Source organism: Sminthopsis crassicaudata, chromosome 6 (assembly GCF_048593235.1).
Source record: "Sminthopsis crassicaudata isolate SCR6 chromosome 6, ASM4859323v1, whole genome shotgun sequence".
NCBI classification, from domain to species: domain Eukaryota; kingdom Metazoa; phylum Chordata; class Mammalia; order Dasyuromorphia; family Dasyuridae; genus Sminthopsis; species Sminthopsis crassicaudata.
In genome coordinates, this window is record NC_133622.1 from 6,969,826 (window position 1) to 6,993,728 (window position 23,903).

Sequence of the window (23,903 nt, forward strand, 5' to 3'; positions counted from 1 at the left end):
CACTCCCGGGGATCACTTCAATACAATTCACTTGCATGTCAGTCGCCACATCCCCTCCCCAATGTCATGATTCTCTTCAGAAACGAAGGGCAAACAACAACCACCACTTCCAAGGTAACGTGGGTTTTAAAAGCAGCACTCTAGAAAACAAGGATTCTGCTTCTCTGATCTTTAGCACGGTGCCTGACACACGTAGACCCCCGAAAGGCTTGTAGCCAGTTTTGAAATGTCCAGGCCATGTAGGTAGAGAGAGAAAAAAAATGAAAAAGAAGTAAAAGTTATCTAATCGAATTCATAAAGCTTGCTAAGTAACATAGAACATCTTCCTTACAAAGACCATTTTTGTGTTTTCAGAAAGAGAGAACAAGGATTTCAATATAAGCTCAAGGTCAAGTCTAGGGCTATTTGTCCAAAGGTTCTACTTTGCAAACACTCAGAATGAAATAAAAATCAGCTTATCTTTACCTGGAGACAAAACTGATTATGAAAGAACAAGCAGCAAATAAAACCAGCTTTAAGGGTAAGGGATGCCAGGTTGCCAGACAGCAATAGGCAGGAGAGGGGGAGGGATAAATTTCCTCCTGTAACCCCCAATTCTGTCCAGGCAGATTCCTCCCCAAGCAGGTCAATGAGCCAGACACAGATCCGACTGTTTGTGATGACATTTAGTTGGAAATGGAGCACGTTTCCTTCCAAACAGGTTGGCTGCTGGTGCTGGAGCACGTCGACACATCCCTAAGCCCCTTCCCTCTCCCCATAGTTTAAAAGTTCCCCATAGTTTCCTTTCCTACAAAAGCTTTTCAGGGTCCTCCCATCTCCTATCCTTCTGAGAAAAACTATACTTCCCATCAACCCCTTTGCTAAGATTTGCAACGACAAAAATAACCCTGTAAGGCAGAGAACCCAAGCATTAGTTCCCCATTTTATAGATAAGGAGATGGGGAGTAAGAGAAGTTAAGAGGGGGATAGCCAGTATCACATAGTACGTACCATAGCTAATATTTGACCACAGGTATAGTAACTTGCGTCCACTGCTCTTTCCATTAAATGTCTGGATCTTCTACGTCAATAATTATCCTTTTAGGATCACAGCATTTTTTATATTGTACAGGAGACTTGCCTTCCCATTTGATGAGACAGGAAAAATCAATATTGTTATCTGTGGTAACTTGAGTCCATTGCTCTTTCCATTAAATGTTTGTATCTTCCACGCCAATAATTATCTTTAAAGGATCACAGCATTTTCATTACTGCACAATGGACACTCTGTCCCATTTGATGAGAAATATATCAATATTGTTAGATGTATTTATAATGATAAGACAAGGATTGTCTTACCCATGGTCACATGGCTAAATGAGTCCAGAGCATGTCAGAAGAAGCAGGGCTCTTAGTGTTGAGTCTAGTGTTTTCTTACCCAGAGTACACTACTTCCCTGGGTCTTTAGAAAGAGTTACCCCTTTTTTCAAACTCCATAAATGCAAATTGACTGGGCGACTGACGTAGAGTTCCACACCCCCTATCTGGAAAGCTGAGGGACATATCTGAGCATATATGGGAATCCCTGTTGTACTCCACAGCTCCCACCGCTGTCCCCTGTTACAGGCCACTTCGGTACAATGACCGGTCCAGAGTAAGTGTTGTGGACGATGATGATGGCTGCCCGAAAGTCCGTAAGTCCCTCTCGAGTTCGAGACCACAGCAGTCTGCTCAATAAATGTTTGTTGTTAGGAATGATGCTAAAGCTCAAATCCATGCAAAGATCAAGTATCTTTTCTTCCTCTGAATTCTCTCTTTCCTTTGCTGAGAAAATGATCTCTTCTTCTATGAAAGGTGGCAGTAATGCATTCTACCAAACATGCTTTATGAATTTTTTATCTGAACTTTCACAGTCTCTAACACTGACATAAAGCCTTCGTTGTTCTTTCTCACGTTCTAGGCCAAGTCAGTCCTAAAACTGATTGACACAAGCCCTCAGAACAAAAGGAGAGGACCATGTGCACGCTGTTAACTTGACGTAAGTCTCTATATGAAAATGAATTTTTTTAATTTCAAAAGTTTTCACAATAACATCTGAAAACCTAAAACATGTCGCACCCCCCAAGTCAACTGACATGTCTGGGAAGGTGGTTAGCTACATCTGAAGGGGGAAATTTTATTTCATTTTAAAATTTTATTTATGAATTTATTTATGAATTACCCTTGGCCCTAACCAATAAGGAAGTAAAGTAGCACAAAGAATGGCGTATCATTGCCAATTATCATTGCCAAGAAAACCCCAAGTGGGGCCACAAAGTATCGGACATAACTGGACTAAGTAATAATTTCAGGTTTTTATAGAACATTGATTTAGATATATGGTAATATTAGTTTTAAGAAAACACTGTCAGATGTTATTCATCTGGTTGGGTGTGGCTGAAAAAAATTTTAAACAAAAGTACTTTCCACATCTTATTTTTAAGAAGACTATCCTTTTGGTATGAATGCAACCATTGTTTGTAGGGTCCATCCACCAATTAAAGCAACTGTGCTCTAACTTGCCATCTGGATTACAGTTGCTTAACATCAAGGTGATCTTGTGGAAAATATATTGGACAAAACCATCAGGAAACACTCTTCTTGACTTAATTCCCATGTACTTCAGTTTCTTATATGTAAAATGGAGTTTAATAACACCTGACTTATTTGTACCAAAGGAACATTGCAGGGGAAAAAAATGAGAAAATGGATGGGAAATATTTTGATAGATGGATCTACTATTATAAGTGCTATGTATTATTTTCCAGCAGAACCAGCCATATAATATTTAAGATTACATTTCAGGACCTACCTTGTTTTAAATTGGACCTTGGATTTCATTTGTATAAGGTATTCACGGTAAGGAAATTTCCTTTACCAATCCAGATCAATACTTGTTCTGTGACTTTTAGAGTATTTTTCCCTGGGGGCACTTAAGAGGTTGAGTGATTTCAGTGGTGACTTTCAGACATTTGATACTTTAGATTTTGTGTAGGATTTCCTTAATATAGTATGAATATTTATTCTCATTCACCAACCCTTGTTTTCCAGATAATTACGAGCCCATTATGTTCAATAATGTTTGCAGTGATTAATAATTTCCACACTCTCGTGTTCTCTACCATACAGCCATGTCTTTGGTTGTTTGTCCCTCAGAGGACCATGACATTAGGGAGGGGATGACATGACATGCAAGTGAATTGGACTGAAGTGAGGGAGGGCTGGGCACGGTCTCCTGCCTCATTTTCTCCTCCAGAGCCATCTGGGTTCAATGGCAAGCTATAAACATAGATGAGAGATGGCCCTGAGTGGTGGGAGACCTTGGCCTGAGTCATGGGAGGTAGCTAAGGGTCATTAGCAGACATCGGACCTATTAGTTCAGGTGGAGCTTGTGGAATCAAATTGGTGGGTGGGTATTCAAAGTTAGACACCGAAGGTCAAGACTCCAAAAACATTATGGATGTTCTTTGAGAGCTATCCAAGACTAGCATCTCTAGCCATTTTCAGTAATGTACAGGGGTATTGGCTATTGAGTTCAGATTTCTGGACTAACACTTTTATAATAGGTTTTCTATTCATGATTTAAAGAATCAACAACCCTCTGTTGAGCCTTTACTAGGCAGTAAGGATACACATTTTTAAAAATGAGATATTTTTCATCTTCAAGGATTGCATTCTATTGAGGATATAAAACAGATTCTCAGGAGGGCATAAGATATAATTTTAAAAAATACAAAGTGATGATGGGGGGAAGGAAGAGAAGAGAGAGAATATTGGGGAAAACAAAGGCCCAAAAGGGAGCGGCACTTGAGACTCGAAGGGGTTTAGGAGCTCCAATAACCAAAGATGAGGCATGAAGGGGGAAATAGTGATGAATGGGAGAACCATCAGCAGGTCATTTTGGGTTGAAATATAGAGCTCGTGAGCAAGAGTGATGGCTCATAGCCTGGGCTGTAGTCAGAAGAACTTGGTCATCCGTCCCTGAAGAACCTGAAATTCCCCAAAGAGGAGTCCATCTTTCATCTTAGAGTTGAGATGGATCCACCGAAGCTTCTTTGCACCAGGGACAGGGGACAGACCTGAGCTTTAGGAGTTGCAATATGGCAGCCCTTGCAGGAGATAGGCTGGAAAGGGGATACTGGATGCAGGCAGGACAATTGGGAGGCTCTCTTTTTAATGATCTAAGAAGGAAGGAGGAGGGCCAGTGAGGTCTGGGATTCACTGAAAGGTTAAGGAGTACTACAGGACAGATTTCAGTGGTGTTCTGGACTGGCTGATTGGGTCATGAAAGGCAGGAAGCCAAGGGTCATTAGGCAGCTTGGGGGATTAGGTCTGACCTTGGAATAGGTCAGCAGTCCCAGAAGTCTAGCAGGTGAAAGAAGCAGGCAACGTTCAGAGGCAGACAGATGTGCCTTGGGACTCAGGAGGCTGGAAAGGGGGGGGAGGAATTACGGAGGACTTTCAAAGGTGAGTGGTAGAAGTGAAAATAGAAAACAGAAAGTGAGAAAGAGCCCATCCTCCAGCAGAGTCCTTTTTTGCATTTAATCTTTCTGGATTTACATATGAGCAGCCTTGGCTCAGCAGGTGTGTATCTGTGGCCAGAGGAAAAGTCTCAGGCTGAAGTTAGAGCATGCTTTCTCACAGTATCCAAGTCATTTGCCATGTCTCACAGCTTTCATCTGTCTTCTGTCCACTCCCAGGCTCACCATGCAAGCTGAGATCTTCCCCATCTTTTACCAGGACGGGCTCTTCACTGATAGCTGGCCCCCAGTCTCCTCCCTTCTCCCAACCCCTCTCCAGCTAGATTCCAACTGATAGCACTGAAGCACAGACAGGTTTTTGGTGCTCAGTAAACTCCAGTTTCTATTGCTCTAAAGATGAAAAACAAATTCTCTATTAAACTCACTAAACTTACAACTTGATTCCAACCTATTTTTCCACATGTATTATATTATTTCCACATTTATTCCCCTATTATGATCCAGCCAAATTTCTCTTCTTGCTCTTCTTTGTGGCCTACGTCCTGCTTCTGTGCTTTGCAGTCCTTGCCTTACGCAGAATACATTCATTCCCTCCTCGCCTCTATTCTCATTTCCTTCAAAGCTCAGTTGCATGAAGTCTTTTGTTCTCCCATCCTAGATGTCAGTGCTTCTGCACCCTCAGTGGCATTGAGTATCTTTTGTTTATATTTGTATAATCGCCGGTAGAATGTGAGCCACTTGAAAGCAATAACTACCTCATTTATTTCTTCAGTGCAGGGCAAGGCCTTTATCTCCACTGGGCTTGGGGACTGGAGTTACACCCCCCCCCAAGCACCAAGTACAATACTTGGTATACAGTAGGCACTTAATATATTTGCTGATTATTAGACTGACTGAATCCGAGGAAGAAGGGTCAGGTTAATCACGGCTGGAAATAAACTGCCCCCATGTGCCTTCCCCTATTAGAGTTGAAAGGAATTTTATAAATCATTTAGTATAACACATCAGTAAATGCGGGGATCTCTAAAGCTAAAAATAAGTGTTTTCAGTGTCAGGGAGGTCACTGAAAGAGAGGGAGCCTTTCTCTCTCCCCTTTTCTCTCCATTTCTTCTCTGGATGGCAGGGAACGGGCTTCTCTCAAATCCCAGTGAAAATGCTGCCTTGGACAAGAAGCCCTCCCCCCCCCCATTATCTCCAATTTATGTGTCTTGTTCATAGAGAGTTGTTTGCCTGGTGTCTCCCTTGATTGTGAAGGGAGAGTGGCATGTGGCTTTTTTTGGGGGGGGTTGGATTTTTTGTTTTGTTTTTGTTTAACAAGGACTTCTGGTTGCTGTTGTTGACCGGACATCTTCAGGGGCTACAAGTCTTTTGCACTGAACTACACCCTGCTCTCCTGTAAATGTAACGAGCAGCTCCGTGATATTACCTTTCATTCAGGGGAGCAGAGCGCTTATGGATTTCACGTATTTAAAACGCATTTTGCTTATTGACTTTGATGGCCACTGCGTCTTCTTCCTCAGAATGACACTGGGACCAGGCCAGCTCTTCCCCCTGAGCCTTGGCCTGTGATCTTGTTTCCTCCTCTGTGATACAGAGGTGATAGCAGATTACATTTAAGCTTCTTTTTTGACCTGTAACATTCAATGGAATAATGATTTTCTCTTCCGGAAATCCTTTCCACCAATGCAGATCTACAATTGTGTGTTTACACGTGTACAAGCACACCCATACATGCATGTTTGCCTACTACAGATGACGTGTACACACGTTCACGCATGTGCATTTACGATGCACCCTCCATGTCACATCCACATTTTGGAGACATGGATTTTTACTGCCGAGTCATGTCTGACTCTTCATGATCTATATGGGGTTTTCTGGGCAAAGATATTATCCTGGTTTGCCATTTCTTCCTCCGGTGCATGAAGGCAAACAGGTAAAGGGGCTCGGCCAGGGTCACACACCCAGGAATCTTCTGAGGCTGGATTGGAACTTCCAGACCCAGTGCTCCATATATCTGCTCCCATACATGTATATACGTGTGTGTATACTGTGGTATGTATTCCCGCGCATATACTGCAGCCTGTGTGTGTATTTCTATGAAAGTTGCTGGGGGACTGGGACATTAAGTTACAAGCCATCCTGGTTCAGAGGTCAGGTGTCCATTCCCTGTATTTCACGGGGTGGATGCCCAAACTATTACAATTGGCAGCAAAATGAAGACAATCAATATCATGGCTTCTCTAACCGGGCTTTAAATTCATGATCTTCCCTTCCCTGTGCCTAGAATACCTCCTACACTGGAAAGCTTACTTTTCCTCAGCCTGTTTTCTTGGTTCTCTAAGGATTGTTCTCGAGTCTGAGGATGGCTTCCGTGCATTTTTAAAAATTTCTTTTGCGCCCCCCTCGTTCCTCCATTCGCCATTCCCATCCCACGGAACCCTCCAAGAGCAGTTAGGCAAACCAAGAGCATGTCAGTGTTTGCAGCATGATCCTCCCAGCGTCCTGTGCCTCTTGAGTAAGAGGAGGAAAATGTTTCATCACATTTGGGACCGCCATTAGTTATTGCAATTGATGGAGTTCCGAGGCTGTTTGGTATGCATTCCGTATTTGCATTTACAGTTAAAGCACGGTCCTTTTGTACACTGTGTTCCTGGAGGTTCTGTTCCTTTTACTCAGTCCCTCGTGTGTGCTTCTGGCACTTCTTGGAAAAATAATTTTGGTCTCTGAAAAGTTCCATTTTAAGGATTTTTTCAGCCCTGAACTACTAAAGAAAAAAGGAACAAAACAATAACGCAGCTGATGTTGTACTTTAAGGTTAATACTTTTATAAGCATCCTGTCAAACCCATGAGAGTAAGTGCATGTGATCATTCTCAGTTTGCAGACGAGGAACCCGAGGCCGCAAGTTCGGTGCGATGGCCCTGCTGGCGCAGGCCGTCTCCTCCGAGGGAACGCTCCCTTCACCCCAAGTCTAGGGCTTCTCCTCCCACGCCCTCAGAACTTTTTATTAAAGCGTTTTTCTCGAGAAGAGGGAGAATTACAAATGTGTGACGGACTGCTGCTTTCTTGTTTCTCCAGATTGGGGGGGCTTTGGTAGAGGCCAGGCAAGACCAGGGTGCGGGACTAGAAATATTTAACGCAAAAGAGAGGGGGCTCGGGGGCTTCCAGCCGTGGCAAAGGCAGCCACGTGGGGGAGGCGCAAGTCGGGGACAGCTCCCCCCGACTGGAGGCAGCCGCGGAGGGGCAGGCGGAGGGCGGCTGCGGGGGAGGCTCCCTGCAGCGCCCGCGGCCGCGAGGGTCCCGGGCAGCCCGATCGCCCGGCTGCACTCCGAGTCCGAGAACACTTCGCGGCCAAGAGTCAGAGCCACAGCGGATACGGTGTAACCAGGCCGGGCGCGGCTCCCGGGCCCGCGGGGGACGGGACCCGGCCGCACACCGACACTAGCAGCCCCCAGGGGCGCGGGGCCGCCGCGCAGCCAGTCCCGCGGGGCGTTACACCCGCCTCGCGCTCGCCCCCAACTAGATTTAAAGGCTGCGGCCGGTCCGGGCCCGCCCCCTCCCCGGCCCCCCGCCGGGCCCGCGCGCACCCGGGGCGGAGCCACGGCCGCTGCTCCCGCTGGGAACCGTCCCGGTCACCTCCACTCCCCCCCCCCCAGCCCCAGGGACGGCTCAGATGGATCCCCCGGACGGGAGCGTGCGTGACCGCCGGGGGCTGCGGGAGGTCCGGAGCGCCTCGGGTCGGACAGCTGTGCGGCCCGCCCCGGCCCCTGCCCCTGCCCGGCCTCGCCCTAGGAAGGCGCAGGGTCGGCTCGGGGCGCTCACATGACCGAGGGGCGGGGCGAAGAGGGTTCCCGGGCGTGTAAACCACCGCAGCGGACTTCCAGAAAAAGGAGAGGGAGGAGCCGTTGCCCAGGAAGCTCCCGTTGCCCCCCACCCCCACCCCCGGCACGCGACCCCTCCCCCTCTCTACCCCGCCCGCCGGCCGGCCGGCCTCGCTCCCAACCGGCTTCTCCTTTCCCACGGCGCGAGGCCGCCGCGTCCCGAGGGCGGCTCCTCCCCTCCCCTCCCCCACCCCACCCTCGGCCGCAGAGCGGGGAGGGGCCGCCCGGCCCAGCCGAAGCCCAGCCGGGTGACACCGCGCGCTCCCTCCCCCGGCGCGCCCCGCCCCGCCCCGAGCCGAGGCGCGCGCGCGCCCCCGGCAGGCGCCGGCATGCTAATGATTGGGGGCGGGGCGGGGGCGCGCGGCGGCCTCGTGCCCGCGCGTGCCGGGGGGGACGCAATTGTGAGGTGGCTGTGACGCACATTCCGGGGTTCTTAAGGGGCTGCGGCGGCGGCGCCGGAGCCGGTATCGGGAGGAGGAGGAGGAGGCGGCCGTCAGGGGGGGAGGGAGGGCGCCCACGCCGGCCCAGCCCGCCCAGTGACGGTGTGTCTCACGGACCTCCCCCCCCTCCCCTCCCTCCCTCCAACACGCACCCCCCCCCACAGCCCCGCGCCCGCCGCAGCCCCCGGGCCGCTCCCGGCGTCGGTGGGGGGGCCGGCCGAGGCGAGGGGGGGCGGTCCGGCGGGGCCCCCTCGGAGCCCCGCGGCCGCGCCTGATAAATGGGGGATTACGGCTTCGGGCTAGTGCAGAGCGCCCCGCTCGGCAGCAGCAGCCCCGGCCCCCTGTTCAGCGGCGGCGCCTTCCGAACCCCCCAGCTCTGCCCCTCCCTGCTCCCGGCCGCCGCCGCCGCCGCCGCCGCCGCCGCGCACGGCCGGACCATGCAGGATGAGCTGCTGCTGGGGCTGACACCGCCGCCGCCCGACCCCCGCCCGCACCGCCCCCCCGCCTCCGCGCCGCCCTCCCCCCCCCAGGACCCGCCGCCCAGCAGCCACAGGAGGAAGGAGCCGGCCGGCCCCCGCCCCTCCCAGCAGCCGCCGCCGCCGCCGCTCCCCACCCCCGGCCAGTCCGGCTCCCGGCAGCAGCCGCAGCAGCCGCAGCCCCGCGCCCGGCCCGGCCCGCCCCCGCACCAGCACCACGGGCCGCCCGCCGAGCCCCCCGACGCGGCCGCGGCCCCCTCGACGCCCTCGCTGAGCCTGCTGGCCCCGACCATGGAGTCCCCCAACCACCCCCTGCTCGGCGGCTTCGGCAGCCTGCAGAGTCCGGACCTGCCTCACCCCGGCGGCGGCGGCGGCGGCGGCGGCGGGGGCGCCCCGGCCGGCGCGGGAGGAGGGGGCTCGTCGTCGCCGCCGCCGCCGCCGCTGCCGGGCTTCGGCACCCCTTGGGCAGTGCAGACCCCGTCGCCGCCGCCGCCGCCCGCGCAGCCCCCGCAGCAGCCGCCGCCGCCCGCGCCGCAGCCCGCGCAGCCCCCGCAGCCGCCGCCGCCCGCGCCGCAGCCCCCGCAGCAGCAGACGCCCCAGCAGCCCGGCTCGGCAGCCGCGTCGGCGGGTGGCCCCATCAGCGCCCTGCCGCCGCCCAACCCGGAGGCGGACGGCGGCTTCTACCCGGGGCTGCCGTCGTCCATGAACCCGGCGTTCTTCCCCAGCTTCTCGCCCGTCGCCCCGCACGCCCCGTGCGCCGGCATGAGCGTGCCGGGCGGCGGCGGCGGCGGCGGCGGCGGCTTCGGAGGGCCCTTCGGGGCGGCCGCCGTGCCCCCGGCCCCGCCGGCCATGAGCCTGCCGCCGCCGCAGCCGCAGCCGGCCCCGCAGCCGCCGCCGCCCGCGCCCCCGGCCCCGCAGCCGCCGCCGCCCTCGAGCCGCCGCTCGCCCGTCAGCCCGCAGCTGCAGCAGCACCAGGCCGCCGCCGCCGCCTTCCTGCAGCAGCGCAACTCGTACAACCACCACCAGGTACGGCCCCGGAGTGGGGGGGACCCCGGGGAGAAAAGGGGGACCCCGAGGAGAGGGGAGCGGGGAGGGGACCCCGAAGGGAGGGGTGACTCGGAGGAAGAAGGTGAACCCGGGAAGGGGGCGGGGACGGGAAGGGGGGACCCTGAGGAGAAGCAAGGGGGGGGGTGTCCCCGGGGTAGGGGGCCGGACCTCGGCGCCGTCCCGGGCACCGGGGCGGGTGACAGGGTCCGGAGCCCCGGGGGCCCGCTGGCGCTCCCGGGGCGGCTCTCACGGCCCCCCGCGGCGCTGTCCCCGCAGCCTCTGCTGAAGCAGTCCCCGTGGAGCAACCACCAGAGCAGCGGCTGGAGCACGGGCAGCGTGGCGTGGGGGGCCGTGCACGGCCGCGACCACCGCCGAGCCGGGACCATGGGCATCCCGGGCCCCCTGAACCAGATCTCCCCGCTGAAGAAGCCCTTCTCCGGGAATGTGATCGCTCCGCCCAAGTTCACCCGCTCCACGCCCTCGCTGACCCCGAAGTCGTGGATGGAGGACAACGTGTTCCGGACGGACAGCAACAGCAACACGCTGCTGCCCCTGCAGGTGAGGGCGCGGGCCGGGCGGGGGGCGGGGGGCGCGGGGGGCAGGGCCGCTTTCTGACGCCCCCTTCTGTGCTGTTGAAGGTGAGATCTAGTTTGCAGCTGCCAGCCTGGGGCTCAGACTCCCTCCAAGATAGTTGGTGCCCTGCGGCCGGGACCTCCAGGATAGACCAGGTAGGCTGCCCCGCCCCGAGCTCGGGGGTCCCGGGGTCCCGGGGTGCCGGGCCGGGCGGCGGGGGTCCCGAGGGGCGTGGCTCGGCCCGCGCTGGGGCTTTTGTAAAGGCGCTTCCACCCCCCGGGGCGCGCGAGCCGCCCTCCGAGCGGTTCCCCTCCCCTCCCCCACCGGCTCGGCTTCGAGCCGGCCGAGATGGACGCGGGGCGCGCCGCGGGGGGGGGGGGGGGGGGGCGAGCCCCGGAGGCCGGACGGGGAGAGCGCCGGGTGCACAGAGAAGGTGCCGGCCCGGGCGGAAAGCCTCCGGTCTTAAGGTGGAGCCGCGCCGCCGGGCTTGGGGAGGGGATGCCGGAGGCAAGGGGGCCTCCCGGCCGAGCCGACCCGGGCTTTCCCAGCCCCCAGGTCGCGCTTCCGCGGCGACCCCCGCCTCTCCCGGTCTGACGCTCGCGGTCTCCGTTCCCCCGAAGCGGGCGGTGGCCGTGGCACAGAGCGGGGGTCGGGCCGGGGAAGCCTCGCGGGAGGGAGGCTTTTAAAGGGCTCCGGCGGCCGGAGCTCGGGGGGCGGCGGCGGCGGAGAAGGGGGGGGGGGCGGCGGCTGGCGGGTTGGATCAGGTGGAAGGCCTGAGTTGTCAGTCGGGAGCCGCGGCGCAGGGCGGGGAGGGCGGCTCGGAACCCGGGGCCTCTTCGGCCGGGTTCGGCGCTTTAACCGGAGGCGCGGTTGGAGCTGGGGTCTCCCCTGCCGAGCCGCGGGGGCAGCGGTTACTCTTCGATGCGGAGGTGAGGGGGGGTCCTGGGGGGAAAGTCCCGCCGCGGGCCGTAAGTTTTCGGCCCGGGGCGGCGGGGGCGTGAGGCTCGGCAGTCCTAGAGCCAAACGTCCACGGGGCTGCAACGTGGCTGCCTCGCCTGGTGTTTACTCCCTCTAATAGGAGTTATTTCCGAACTAGAGAGGTTTCGGGAGAGCCCTTACAAATTACGGCAGCTTCTCCTGCACTTAGGATCGTCCCGCATTTGCCCAATCTCTCTCTCTCTCTCTCTCTTTTTACAATAAGACATTTCACATCCACCTGCTTGAATCTCCTTTACCTGGAGACGTTTTCTTATTTTTGTCAGTAGTCTAAGCCCCCCCCCCCCCAGCATTGTCTGATCTTGTGTTTTGAAATTGCTCTTTGAAGTCCATCTGTGGGGTTGCGGACTTGTGCCGGGCGGACAGTCGGCCCGCTTGCTTGTAGCCGGAGATCGCTGTAGATGTCTCTGTATCCTGAATTTTTGTGTCTTGCTTGCCGAGAAATCAGGAAGCTTGAATGAGGGAGGGAGACACAGACAAACTAAATGAGAGACTAACTCAAACACCTGTTAATTGAAAGGCTGATTTTTTTATCCGATTTGTCAAAATTGACTTCTGAGAATTTGATCAGTCTGAGTAGTTGCCATTGTTACTAGATTCTCAAAACATTTTGTCTTGACGGTTTTTTATTTTGTAGGTAGAAAAAATTCTTGATTTTAAATGGAGTTTTCCTCTTCAGACTTTGTTCCCAAGTGTGCATTCTAGCAAGGGACTTGATCTTGTGTTTCCATCCTAAATAGCGGGGTTCTGGCTCCATTAGAAACCGAAGTTCATACGGGGCCAGTTACTGTTTGTGTAGCTGGGCCTTCACCTGGACCAAGCAGAGCCTGGGATTTGGATCTGGGCCTGGCAGAAGCTCGTTTCCTGCCTCTGGGGATGGCCTCGCTCCCTGGCATTTCCTTCCCGTGTCAGAGGACCTGGCTCGGCTTCCCCACTTTTGGTGACCCTGGAGAAGTCTTTCCAGGTCACAGCTTCCTCCTCTCTGGAGGAAGACGTTTGATGGGATGGCCCGAGGCTCTTGCCAGCTCCCGATCGAGAATTCCTGGTGCTTCCTGCTTGCCCTTTCAGGGCCATCTTTTTTTTTCTTTAGATCTATTTCTCCTCCACAGAATATGGAGATTATTTTGGGATCATTTTAAGGTGGATATATTTGCAGTGGTTGTAAAAAGTGAGCTGGCCACAGAGCTGGGAAGGCACAGGAGCAGGCGCTGCCCCATTAGGTTGGCCGTACCAGAATTTCCACACAAGCCTCTGGCCTTTGTCAAACCGGCAAAGCGAAATTACGTACTTGGGCTGTTCCCTCCACCGCCAGCTTTTAATAGCACAGCAGCTCTGCTCCAGTTTCCTTATCCTTTTAGAGCACGGGGACATGCTTGGCTAGTGGGGGGGTTCTCAAACCACTGTTAGAGGACAGGTGGTCGGGATGGAGAAATAATAGCAGCCATCTAACATCCACAAGTGTTTGCGAGGACTTGGGTCCAGCGCGGTGATGTATTCTCGGAATATAAAAAGCAGACTAATCTGTAATCCTTGTCTTGAAGACAAATTCAATTTAAACACGCATCAAGTGCTCACTGTTTGCAAAGCAAAGGCAGAAGCAGCCCTTACACGTGAGGCGGGAGCAGCGCAGAGCCGAGGCAGTATGGAGAGAGCTGTCTGAAAGGCGCTTGCACAGGTAGCTTGGAGCCTCAGGAGGAAGGGCCTTAAAGGCCGGGAGAAGCTGCAGGGCTTGGGAAGGCTCTCCGGGCACCTGTGGAAGGGCCCCAGCAGGGTGGGCACCGCTGATGGGAGCCGAGGGGCGCTCGGGCCGGCCGTGGCCTGGGCCCGAGCCCCAGTGGGATGCCCCCAGTGTTTGTAACTCGGAGTCTGGCTAAAATGTAGCTCCTGGGAAGCAGGGAAAAGAGCTGGAAATAGAAACAATTGGAGAACAAAGGAAAGTCTCAGCCAGCGTCTGTCTGTGTCGGTCACTGGGGTGGGATAATGGAGCTCCGGGGTCTCGGGGCTGTCGTGTGACACGGCAGGGTAGGACCGCCCCGGCTGTGGGTTTGGGATGGACCATGCGAGGGTCACCGGGGGTCAAGAGCGCGCATGTGTTGGTGATGGCCCGCTGAAATGACCTTTTCAAAAGCTTGTGTTCTTTGAATTTTAACTGAACCTTCTAAAATGTAAAGAAACTGTTTTTTGCATGCTATGTATGTCCTTTTCCTTCTGAAAAAATGTTCCTTCACAAGAAAAAGTTGTCTTTGAAGTAGGATGGTGATTTGATTATGATACTGTCGCAAATCATGTCTCGTCATAAACGTTTAGTTAGAAATGAGTTTTGTTTGTTATGTTAGCCACACCTTGGTAATGTTTTTTATTCTTTTTTTCTCCCAAGTTATTTCTCAGTCAGGCTAGATGTATTTTCTAGATTTGTTTTTTATTTCCTTTTCCCTGATAAACTAGTTCTTCCAAACCCTGCTTAATTTTGTTTTTCTCTTCTTCCCTCCCCTCCTGAATCTTCTTGTATGCTATACCCAAAATTCAGGATTAGGAAAGAAGACATTTGAGTTTATTTTTATGATAAAAATTAAAGGTATTAGTCAAGGAGAAATACTTTTTCATCACTGACCTGCTTAGACTGTCATTGGCACTAGCTATTTCTAGGGTTCTTCCATCTCAGCTTTTGGAAATCACTTTGTCAGCTGTTAATTACCAATATATATTATAAGAGTTGGTGGTAAATTGTTTCTTTTTAAAGTTTCCACATTTGCAAGACTACTTGCTTGTTGCCGTAGAGCTATGCAACAATGAATGTAGACTATATTGTCATAGTTAACATAAATCTACCAACCTTTTTTTTTTTTTTTTTTAAGCAGGGTATCAGTAATTATCATTAAATTGTAATGTTTCCACATTGTGAAGAGAGAGACTGGCTTATTCATGTTCAATCTAGTATTAGAAGTGGGATTCCAGCTGAGGAATTGTAGTGCTCTTTTTATTATTGCCCTATTGCCTCTCATTTGAAAATCTCTGCAAATACATTTTTCTCTATGGAATCTGGGCTTGTTTCTTAGCCTGGGCATTATTTTTCTTTGCTTGTTTTGATTCATAGCCACAAGCCCAAGTTCTGATCAGAATGCTCTCCCCATCCTCACCCCCAATATTCCACTTGCAGTTTTTCCCCAGGATGGGAGTCTGGGTCCTGAAGGTCCGCTGGCTGGAAAGACAGTTAAGAGGTCGGGGATGAGGGGGGTATGCTACCTCAGAGGTGTCACGATCAGCATCTTGGGCAACAGTGGTTCCCCAGGAGAGCTACTCATACTCAGATGAATTAAGAGTCTCCAGGACAAATCCTCCTTTAAATCACAGCTTTTGGAAAATCTTAGTAGTTTCTGAAGTTATCTATATCTAGCTCATGGATCAAAGCACAAATCTCCAAATTTTCTTGGAGTTAAGTATTCATCTGTATCCTTTTTCTCTCCTATGGGCTTGCCTGCCAAAATAGAGTTGAAAAGAGGAGAAAGCAAGAGAAAGCAGTTCCTTTGTGCCAAATCAGTCATATCAAAATAGTGTGTACTTGAGAAAGACTCATTTCAAAACCTGATCATTTTTATTATTCAGATTGTAAAAAAGAACCTTACTGTTGAAAGGAACCTTAGGGACTTGTTCAGTATGAGAAGAAACTCTGCTTCCAGAGATGCCAGGCCTAAGCATCCCTGTGCTGGAGCTGGGAGAGGCCATGGAGGCTGTGTAGGCCAGTCCTTGAATTTGACAGGAGAGGAAACTGAGGCTAGGAGCGCGAGAAGGCCAGAAACCAGGGCTTCCTTCCCTTATTATAAATTATTCTGCCAGTCAGTGAGACTCCACATATTTAGAAATAAGTTTTGAATAAAGCATCCTAAATTTAGCCTTTAAACCAAATTGTTTTAGTTCCTTAGTTTTACTGGGAGGAGTAATTGTACAATTCCTGTAATTTAGTTCTCTTGAAATGAAGTGGATCTTTTTGTAGATAAAGCCATAGTCGTCTTAAGGAAGACACTTGGAGATGTCAGGAGTCCATTTGCCTGTTTCAAGCTGTTTTTGTTTTTGGCACTTGTGTGTGGGATGAAACAGATGGTAACAATGTATAGCTAAATGAATATTTATTTAAAAGAGCACTGTTATTTTTCTTTCTGAAGAATGGCTTTGAAATGTGGTAAAGGACTACGGAGGAAAACCAAGGGATAGAAACCTTGCATATGGGTTACTTCTTATGGTGGGACTAAAAGAACAAGATAGGTTAAAACTTCTGCCATTCTGCTGAGGAAAGGGTTCCCCAGAGAGAGGGTCAGCCCTAAGGGTCTGAGGAGGGTGGCGATTGTGGGGAACAGCCCATGAAGCCAGAACTGAGACGGTCTGGCCGACTCCTTGCAGAGGAGCGCCGTTCTGAAGTAGAGCAGATTTCTTTGAAGTTCTTGGGTATAGACAGGCTGGAACATGGCGTGCAAGGCCCTGACCTCTGCCCCAAGGATTTTTTAAAAGGGTCAATTATTAGCACTTATTGCTAGTTATAATTGCAGAATGGCCCAGAGTCCAAGAAGCATCGTAGACTGTCAGAAGGATGGGGCTTCCACCAAAGTCCATTTTCCTTTTGGTTTCAGTGTCTCTGGTAAAAGTGAAGGGAACGGTATATAACCCCATATAGGCCACACTTTTCTTTTTGGGGATAATTGTCAGGAATTTTCCCCTTAGATTAGGCTGATATTGATCAGCCTTCCCTTAACTTCCATCTCCCTGGTTGGAAGATTGCTAGAGTCAGTTTTCCCACATGTGAATCTCCCTCATTCAGCTCTTTATGTGTATGACCCACAGCCAGTTAAGTCATTGTTTTGGGGCCTCTTTTTTTTTTCCCCAGTAAAAAAGGAAAAAAAAAAAGGTATGATTTTCTGGAGTTTTTTCACTATAGAATTGATAAGGACTAAGAATTCAAAAGAAATCTGATGATTTTTTTCCCATTTATATCACAACCCTTCATAGAATATTTATGTTCAGCCTGCCATGGTTCACATTTTAACTCTGGTAGTCGTCTTTCTAAGTAACTTTATTTGGATATCAGCAAGTTAAATCAATAGCAACTTGATCTAAACACTAGATGATATTCTATCAATATCAATAATTTGCAAATATTAATATATTTTGCATACACTTATTTCCTTATTTGAATATTTTTTATCTGATTACCTTTCATTAATTGAATATAAGCTTGTTAGGGATAGACATAGTTTCTTTTTCTTTTCTTTTTTTTTTGTCTTTTTATTCCCAGGACCTAACATGGTGTCTGACACACAGTAGGTGGTTAACAATTTTTTTTTTTTTTTTTTTTTTTTTTTCTGAAACATTTGGGGTTAAGCGACTTGCCCAGGGTCACACAGCTGGGAAGTGTTAAGTGTCTGAAGTTAGATCTGAACTCAGATCCTTCTGATTTCAAGGCTGTTGCTCTATCCACTATGTCACCTAGCTGCCCCAACAAATGTTTTTAGGTTAAATGAAGGACATACCTTTTTGCTTTCTGTTTGAAACATTTGTTTTGTTGTTACAATCAATTTATTTAGATACCTACTATATATGTTGCTTTTCACATATATTCGTTACTTTTTCCCCTAGTAGATCAATGCTATTTTTCAAAGCTCTTCTAACATGTGGATTAAATTAGTATTATGGTATAGTTTAATAAACAGTATCAACATTATGAGATCATTTTATAAGTTTATATAGTCATTTGTATTTTGCTTACCTCCAAATTTAAATTACGTAACTACTTTTTTTAATCTGAGTAAAAAAGTATAATAGAGAAGAGATTACATTTTTCGAAAATTCCTACTGATTTTCTATTTTAGCCTCACCAACTCAAACATAGATCCAAATGAAAGGCAGGTTTTCCCATATATGTAAACTTAAAATTTTAGAAAATTCTTTGTTTATAGTTTCCTTCTCTGTTATTTATTTCCTGTTCTATCCTTATACTTCAAGCACAAATCCATATTAAATATAGACAGTCCTATGTGTACAGGTACTACAGATAGTAGCATATGCAATTTGAATATATCCTGCATACTTAAAATCTGTTGCACATTGTTTCTCACTCCATACTATAACTATTCAGTTTCCTCAATCCATCGAGCATCTTTTACACTATTCCATCTCAAACCAATCCTTGGGAGATTGTATTCTTTCCGTGATTTTTCCCCCCTATCATTAGATTCACAGAAATTCTTGACAAGAACAATTCCCCTGTTCCTCTTTTACAATTTAATCTTTAAAAAGATAAAAATAAAAACAATTCCCTAACCCACCAAACATGGCTAATAATGTGAGGGGAATAGTCCATGTTGATATCTTTAAATCAAGAAGGAAAAAAAAAAGCAGAAAGTGAAATTTGATGTGACTTTTTAAAAAGTCGTCCCATCTGCACTAAAATGTTATAAGATCTACAAAATCCCCTTCAGCGTCTCTAGAAAAGCCTCCCGTTTATAAACCTCCTTATCATCTAATTATCCTCCATTTTCTTAAGTATCAGCATTCAAGATCTATTTAATAAAATTCAATTAATTTTGCTGATGTTTGTTAATAGTAACTAAACAGTAATTTCTAAACTTTTTCCCCTCAAAAAAAGTGCAATATAATTTATGGATTGCATAATAGATGATTTTGAGAAGCTTGCCATGGAATCAAAATGCTTATGACTTATTTCATCTTATATCATTTCATTGGAAGAATGTATTTAATTTACAAAGCAGCAGTTTACGGAAGAGTTTTTGGAACGCCATCATCGCCCAACTTAAATACTTTTCACTAAACAGGAATATTCTTCAGCACAGATATTTCAAATTCATGATGACTTTTCTTTTGAGTTTATTTTCTCACTGAAATTTTTGCAAAATCAGTTGAGGAAAAGAATGACTATAACTGTCTAGTAAAATTGTATTATTGATGAAGTTTCTTAAGTGGAAGCCAGAGTATGATTTGGTGTCCTGAGAACTGACCTTGATAAGATAAAAGCAGAAGTCCCCTCATTTTACAGAGGAGGAGAAGACCAAGGCCAGGAGACATGAAGTAACTTCCCTTCAAGTTAGGAATGTAGTCCAGAGAGCAGGAATTCCAAGGTGGGTGCTGGCAGGACCTGCAGATGCTCCTTACGACCTTGATAGAGAGATCCCCAAGCATTAGGATGCCAGCACCAGGTATGCTTGGGCTGGAGAGAGAGAAAACAAGAAGCTTCAGAGCCACCAAGCTCCATCTATCATCATGGCTGAATGAAGCTTTATCTTGATTATTTACCCTCTTGTTAAGAGACTCTTTATGCAAAATGGATTATTTTAAAAATTATATTTCTAGCATATTTTATAATAGGGTAACTCCTTTTTAGAGTCCTTTAAGGCTTGGAATGATTTCCTTAAATCAACAAGACTGAGAGATTCTCTTAAAAGTTAAATTATTGATGCACATTGAATTGTATTAAAAACAAACCATTTCTGAGAATCATTTCATAGAATTTTATTTTTTTTGCAACTTTTCTGAAACATGTTAATTAGGAGGGTAGACCTAGTTAGTCCTTAGTGTCACAAAATTAGGTTTTCCTCCATCCTGAATTCTTCATGTGGAACTTTTGTGGGCCACATGATCTTAGTGGCTGTGACCATCACAAGATAAGACTTTCTAGGTCACCTCACACAGATAGGTGTTGTTCCTTTTTGAAGTTCCTCAAGATTTCCTCACCACTAATAAGAGTAACTACCAAATCCTCTAACACTTCTAATAAGGTCAATACTCTTTTGTTAAGTGTCCTAGGGACATTTTCTTTGGCCTTAGAAAAGCAGTATATTGATCTGAGATTGCATGTTTTCTGCCTCAAATTCTCTGACCTGGTTTTTTTTTTTTTTTGTTAATCATAGCTAGGCAGTTGCTTATTTGTATGAGCAGCTTAATATTCTTTAGGCATAGCCTTCTATTTTTGTGTCCCTAATTGGTAATTTGGAATACAATTAGATTGTATTCTTTCATATTCACATACATGAAACTTAATGTTTTCTGAAATTAGACTTTTATTCAGTTTAACTATTAAAAATGTGAAACATTGAGATTTGTTCACTGTGGTTGTCAACTTTTAACTAATCCCCTTCTTTGAGTTTTTTGATAATTTCCTTTCATTATGTTTTTATATGATCTCGGTTACTGATATTTTAGTTTAGATCCTGTTGAATTAAGCAGCATTTCAGATATTTTGAATGCTTACTTTTTATACTTAGAAAATGCTACCTTCCTCTACTTTTTCATGACTTTAATGTAGAATTAAGAAAGAGATCTTGGAGCAGTGGATAGAGCACCAGCCTCAGGAAAGGACCAGACAGAGTTCAAATTTGACCTCAGACACTTATGACGTCCTAGCTGTGTGATCTTGAGCAGGGCACTTAACCCCATTTACCTCAGCAAAAAGTAGAGATGAGAAAATTAATTTGTACAATTTCTTAAGTTAGGCTACACTTTGCGTCAGTGACAATGTCATATGGTCGACTATGATTCTTGTCCATGTGTTCTCCCAGATGTCCCCCTCAGAGGATCTACCCAGCATAGTAGGAGGCTTTCCTTTAGAGGCTTTTCAGATTTCATTGGAGCCAGTTCACTGTTGTTTTCACTAGCCACTTGACTGACCAGTCCCCTTTGAAACTAATACATACATATAGACATACCTACATATAAACATTTAAACTTTCTGGAGCCATAATAGAACTTTGGAATACACTCTAAAGTGTGTCAGCATAAAAATTATAGTTAGAGAAAATAAATTATTGAGAGTGCGTTTTTTAAAAATATTGTCTTTTGTTAACAGTCACAGAAAGGAAAAGTGAGGAAGGTGGAAATTAGGTGATGTCTGTGTTGAATCTCACTGTCATGTGGAAGCAGAAACAGTGGGATTGACCACAGTTTGACTTCATTTTCCATCCCATCACAGCAAGGTGTTCTCAGGTTCCCTTTTTCTTTTGATTCTGAGAGGAGGAGGAATAGGTAGGATTCTTTCCCTTGAAGTGAAGTTGTACATCGCTGTGTTTTTGTTGCTTTTTCTCACACAGTTGAGTTACAGATGAGTCCCACCAGATCATGTTTCCACTTAGCTAGTTGGACACCCTTTTTCTGGATTCCTCCCTCCCAATCCCATTTATTTTTATCTTGCTTAGGGAGGTTATACTGAGGTAAAACTCTTCTACTTTCTCCTCTCTAACCTGGTGTTGAAGATACTAGAAATTGTTTTTACCCCAAAATCACATTATTTTGCTTTGTCTTTGCTAAAGAGATAGGTGAGGGAGGACCATGTGAAAGTGGAGTTAGACCTTTCTGGATTTAGAAGGAAAAGGAGGAAATAGGGATAGATGCTGTAAAGAGTCAGCCTTAGGGTTTATGGGAGGAAGATGAAAAACCTAGAAGCAGCTACCTTAAGCCAATAGGCAAGCAAAAACTGGTGGCCTATTTTGCCAAGTATGGTGTAGACAAATCCTCTTTCAGGGACTGCTTGGATTCAAGTGGCCTTCTAAGTTCCCTTCTAGTTTGTAGGCTCATTGATAGGTTAACTTCCTAAGGATTTATTCATTGATCTATGTACATCTTTTTATTTCAGAGAAAGTATGTGGTTATGGGGTGTGTGTGTGTGTGTGTTTTGCATGTACATATTCATGGTAATGAATTCATTTCATCCACTGAATTAATGACTTTATCTCTATGCTAATTCTGAGGCTGTCCTTGGAAACAAAGAACCAGTGAGGCAAGAATGATATGAATATTCTTTACCTATTTTGGAAATGATGAGAGAGAGAGAGAGAGAGAGAGAGAGAGAGAGAGAGAGAGAGAGAGAGAGAGAGAGAGAGGAGGGAGAGAGAGAGAGAGACACAGAGACAGAGAGAGAGAGAGAGAGAGAGAGATATGTGTGAGATTAGAATTGGTCTCTGAGTAATACTATTTTATGTATTTTGTTATGATTTCTACTACTTTTCATACATTTCATAATTTAGTATATTTATATTTCATAAGAGATTGCGACACTTTCATTATTCCGAAATGATTGTCTTCAGAATGCCAACTGTTGCTTCACAGAGATACTTAAATAGTGATGTCATTGCATTAATATAAAGCATAAGACAAAAGTTTTGGGGTGTGTGTGTGTGTGTGTGTGTGTGTGTGTCAGTGACCTGTGTGTTTCAGAAACATTTTTCTAGAGTTAAAAAAATGAATAGATGAATGTATTTTCATTATTTCTACTAATCAAAAAAAAATACTTGAGACTGGTAGCAGTACAGATTAAGTAGCTGGAAGAAAAGTTTCATATAATAATAAATCCAGTGAAATTGAAATCACTTATGTAATTGAGAATTTGTCAGCAACAATACTAATATATTTTCCTGCAAGTATTTGAACTATGTGTACATAATGTGCAATTTTAAGTAAAATGAGATTTAAAAATTTAAACCAGTTTCACCAACCACCTTCTATGAATATGTTATGATTTAAAATTAAAGTTTTCTTGAAAAAGTAAATTTGCTTAATGAATATTTGTTGAATCAAGTCTTATACAAACACTGGGTTTTTTTTCTCTTGTAGGATCGAAGTCGAATGTATGACAGTTTGAACATGCACTCATTGGAAAATTCCCTCATTGATATCATGAGAGCAGAGCATGATCCTCTTAAAGGTAAGTTGTCATGAACTATGACTGCCAATCTGTAAGAATGTTCTTTATAAGAACATAAGCATTAACTAGTTCAGAAGCTGTTCAACAAAAGTCTGATGATGAAACTTTACAGTTTCATCAAAACTGATTTTTAAAGGTTTCTCTTAAGGCTTCTGAGCCTTTATGCAGCCTGGATAAGAGCCCTAAACTCCAGTATCTCTTGAGTGGCGAGTGGGGTGGGGGTATTGAGATCAGGACTGGACCTGGGATTTCATTGCTATAGGGAAGTCTCAGTGAAAAACTCTCATTAAAGATCCAGAACAGCAGCTGTTCTAACTAAGGTTTTCGAGAATGGTCAGCTCTCTGGGCTTGTTGCCTCTAGATCAGCTTTGATGCCCATTAGGAATTTTAATTGGGTTTTCATCATTTGGGGAAAATCCCGTTCTTGAGAGGACATCATGCATGTTCTGGAGACTTAAAACCCGTGTTTGTGGTGATGGTTACTTTTCTGGAATTGAGCCTTGGAAACATTAGGCTATATGAGCACATTCAGGACTTCTTTAATCTACTATATTTTCCTCTCAGTCATCTTAATTTCTCTCTCCTGCCATGTTATAATAGTTAGATGTTTCCTTGTCCTTACTTGTCTCTTTGTTCCTTTCCCATCACCTCCCCCCCAAAAAAATAATTCTCATCAAAATTTGTAAGAGAATAGAGGATGTGATACCAGCCTGCAGTCTCTAGGTCCATAGTTTCTGTTCTGTGATGCACATACTTAGGAGAAGAAAGCTCGAAACTTGAGTAGTAACTTGAGATCTTAGTTCTGGCATTGATCCTGTCTGAGTGCGCTTCCTTATTTCTAAAAATGGGAGCATGCACTTTAAAAAATCAAAGGATTCATGCTAGAGATCAATATGTCTTGGACAGACCAGATTGTCTACCTATTTTCCATATTTCTTAATTTTGGTTGCAAAGAGGTTCTTTGCCATTCTGATTACTTTACTGTAAGCAGTTTCAGGAAATAAGACCCAGACCCGTGCCATTGTTGATTCTCTTCATTTTGATAATTTTATTTTTTAATGTGACAGAATTTTCTTAGTGACCATATGTCTTCATAGTCCTAGTAGATCAGATTTTTTGTTGTTGTTTTTAACTTGCACTTGTTCAGGGCAGGCTGTGATCACTATATAATAAATAGAAACCAATGGCCAGAACATTGTTTGAGAAGAATTGATCTTTTTAGCATCTGTACAAAAGAAAGCTCTTGTTATTTCTGCTGCAGTAGTCAACATTATAACTGATAAGTGTCAA

The 23,903-nt window shown here is 47.1% G+C and overlaps 1 protein-coding gene across 4 annotated transcripts in view; it reads left to right on the forward strand.

Moving 5' to 3' along the window:
* Window positions 1-8,948: 8,948 nt before the first annotated feature.
* Window positions 8,949-23,903, forward strand: part of CPEB2 (cytoplasmic polyadenylation element binding protein 2) — a 62,825-nt gene continuing 47,870 nt past the window's right edge. The window contains exons 1-4 of one of the 4 annotated variants that reach the window (XM_074275331.1): window positions 8,951-10,324; window positions 10,622-10,903; window positions 10,984-11,073; window positions 22,523-22,613. In XM_074275331.1, coding sequence (XP_074131432.1) covers window positions 9,101-10,324; window positions 10,622-10,903; window positions 10,984-11,073; window positions 22,523-22,613 — 1,687 coding nt within the window. In that variant the 5' untranslated portion in view covers window positions 8,951-9,100. Of the gene's footprint in view, window positions 10,325-10,621; window positions 10,904-10,983; window positions 11,074-22,522; window positions 22,614-23,903 lie in introns of all 4 variants that reach the window. The other 3 variants (XM_074275332.1, XM_074275333.1, XM_074275334.1) reach the window with 3 other exon arrangements.